This window comes from Lactuca sativa, chromosome 5 (genome assembly GCF_002870075.4).
Source record: "Lactuca sativa cultivar Salinas chromosome 5, Lsat_Salinas_v11, whole genome shotgun sequence".
Classification (NCBI taxonomy): Eukaryota; Viridiplantae; Streptophyta; class Magnoliopsida; order Asterales; family Asteraceae; genus Lactuca; species Lactuca sativa.
This window is the reverse complement of record NC_056627.2, coordinates 277,539,716-277,542,382: the sequence shown is the minus strand read 5'-3', so window position 1 is coordinate 277,542,382 and position 2,667 is coordinate 277,539,716. Positions and strand designations below refer to the sequence as shown.

The window sequence follows — 2,667 nt, the reverse complement described above, 5'->3', positions numbered from 1 at the left end:
CAAAGGATTCAAAGTTTACTAAATGGATGTTAAGAGCGCTTTTCTTAATGGTGAAATTAACACTGAAGTGTATCTTCAACAACCTCCAGGTTTTGTTAATCTTTCATATCCGAACTACTGCTACAAACTCCGGAAAGCTGTCTACGGCCTAAAGCAAGCTCCTCGCGCATGGTACGAGACCCTCACAGATTTTCTCAAGTGTTCAGGTTTTCAATGAAGAATTTTAGATCCCAATCTATTATGAAGATAAAATCATAACTATCTCATGCTGGTACAAATTTACATTGACGACATCATTTTTGGATCTATGGATTCATCAATGGTTGCTGACTTTGAAAAACTTATCATTAATCGATTCCAAATGAGCATGAATCGGGAGTTAAGCTTCTTTCTTGGTCTCCAAGTCAAACAGAGTAACAGAGGAATTTTCATTCACCAAGAGAAGTACATTTCAGAACTCCTCAAAAAGTACTCAATGGACACTTGTGCCTCAGCGAAGGTACCAATGGGCTTCAGAGACAAGATCTTTGTCGACCCTTCAGGTGCAGCAGTTGATGAAAAGAAGTATAGAGGAATGATTGGATCTCTGCTATGTCTCACAGCGAGTCGTCCGGGCATCATGTTTGCAACATGTTTGTGTGCCAGATTTCAAGTCAACCCAAAGATGTCTCATCTCTTGGTTGTGAAACAAATTTTCCTTTTGCCTCAAAGGTACAAATAGTCTCGGAATATGGTACCCAGCAAATGAAAGCTTCCTTCTTCAAGCATATTCAGATTCAAACTATGGTGGTCTTCAACATGATAGAAAAAGCACATCAGGTGTTTGTCAATTTTTAGGTGGTCGATTTGGTTATCGAAGAAACAGAATTGCATTGCACTCTTTACAGCCGAAGCAGAATACATTGTTGCTGCCAACAGTACCTCTCAAGTTCTATGAATGAAGTCTCAACTATTGGATTATGGTTATCTTTTTCAACGCATTCCTATATATTGTGATTCTCAAAGTGCCATTGCAATTTCATAGATTCCAATTCAGCACTCCATGACGAAGCACATTGACATATAGTACCATTTCATAAAAGATCATGTTTAAAATGGTAACATTGAACTCATTTTTGTTCCATCTAATGATGAGATTTCTGATGTCTTTACTAAGGAATTAGACGAAACCAAGTTCAATTGTTTTCTAAAAAAAGATGGGCATGATGATGCCAAATCCCCAGTTCGTCCAAGAGACTTGTTCTCTTTGATGGAAGTATTTGAAATAAAATTGGTTCCGATCTCAAAAGTATTTTTTCTTTTCAGAACTATTCTCTCTCAAAATAAAAAGGATTATTTTACTTGTCTTTATTTCTAACCATCACTTGGATCTTAAGTTGTACAGCTCATCTTGATTATTTGTTGTTCTAATTCCACATAGTCATCTTGATCACATTTTGCATCTCAGAATATACTTCACAATGACATCCTGGAATCCCACTCCGGAAAGGTATTGCATTCTATACATCAAAATTTTCAAAATTTCACTCTGAAAGTCTTTCAAACCTTGTTCCGGAATGTTCTGCAAATTGTTTTCCGGAAGTCTTTACAATTTTCACTCCGGAGCTCAAAAATTATCGTTACAGAATTTTTGCTCCGAATTTTTTAAATTTGTACTCCAGAATCACAAGAATTTTTTTTTACTCCTGAATCGCAAACTATTTTTTGACTCCGGAATTTCAAGCTTCACTCCGGACTGATCTCATTCCAGACCATTTCTTCAATTGTTCAAAATCCGGAACTCACCTTTTTACCCTCTAGATTTCAAACTGTCCGGAATCGATCATTCGGAAACCCAAGAGTCAATAAGGTGAAACATTTTCTATGTACCGGTAACTTATAAGGATCCTTATCTTCCTTGGAATTCGTGCCACGATCGCACGTCTCCAAAAAGCAACCATAAAATCGTCGTTTGGGATTTCCTTTCTATGCTCTAAAACATCCCTATCTTTCCTTTACCTTGTCATCTCATTACCAAAAATGGTTATCCATTAAATGCAACACGGGTTGGCTTCGGATACTCATCAGTACCTTTCTTAACTTGACCCGTTTCACTTACATATATAAACCTTTCTTAAACCCCTTTTACCTCTTTACGTGCTCAAACACTCAAAAAAATTAAAATTTTCTGTGTGTTCATTATGCTCTTGAAGCTCTCTTAACTGCTCATAAATGGCTTCCTAATCCTCATCCCAAATGTTTGTTGCAACCTTCTCCACACCTAAGAAATCGATTGCAAAGAAGAAACCATCCAAGGGATCATCATCATCAACATTGCCTGAGCCCTTTCTCAGAGATATGACTCAATTGTTTTCACTAAACCCTATTGATTACAATGAATCCATTAGAGTCATGATCGAGTTTATGGCACACCACCCCATCTCCATCCCTCTCACCAAAGTCCCTGAACCACCTCTCCGACTTCATCTCCTTCACACAGCCTTCACTAGAATCAAAATTGATAACGATGTGCTGGAAACAAAAATCAAAGGCGACAAAAATAGTGCCCGTCCACAAATCCGCATTCCTAAGGGCAATCGGTGTAAAAGAAAACCCCAAGGGGTTCAAGGTACAAGAACCAATTCCAGAGGAATTTCAACTGTTTTTAAACCACATTGGGTACAACCA

The 2,667-nt window shown here is 37.8% G+C and overlaps 1 protein-coding gene across 1 annotated transcript; it reads left to right on the top strand.

Annotated features, from left to right (window-relative positions):
• Window positions 1–319: 319 nt before the first annotated feature.
• LOC111904505 (uncharacterized mitochondrial protein AtMg00810-like) lies at window positions 320–941 on the top strand. The gene is made up of 2 exons (XM_023900259.1): window positions 320–632; window positions 712–941. Exons 1-2 carry the CDS (start codon window positions 320–322, stop codon window positions 939–941), a joined length of 543 nt encoding a protein of 180 aa, XP_023756027.1.
• The last annotated feature ends 1,726 nt before the right edge of the window (window positions 942–2,667 follow it).

Coding starts and splice junctions, on each gene's coding strand:
- LOC111904505 (XM_023900259.1), top strand. CDS start 320: ATGGTTGCTGACTTTGAAAAACTTATCATTAATCGATTCCAAATGAGC. Junction 633..711: donor GGGCATCATGTTTGCAACAT/GTTTGTGTGCCA, acceptor TTTGCCTCAAAG/GTACAAATAGTCTCGGAATA.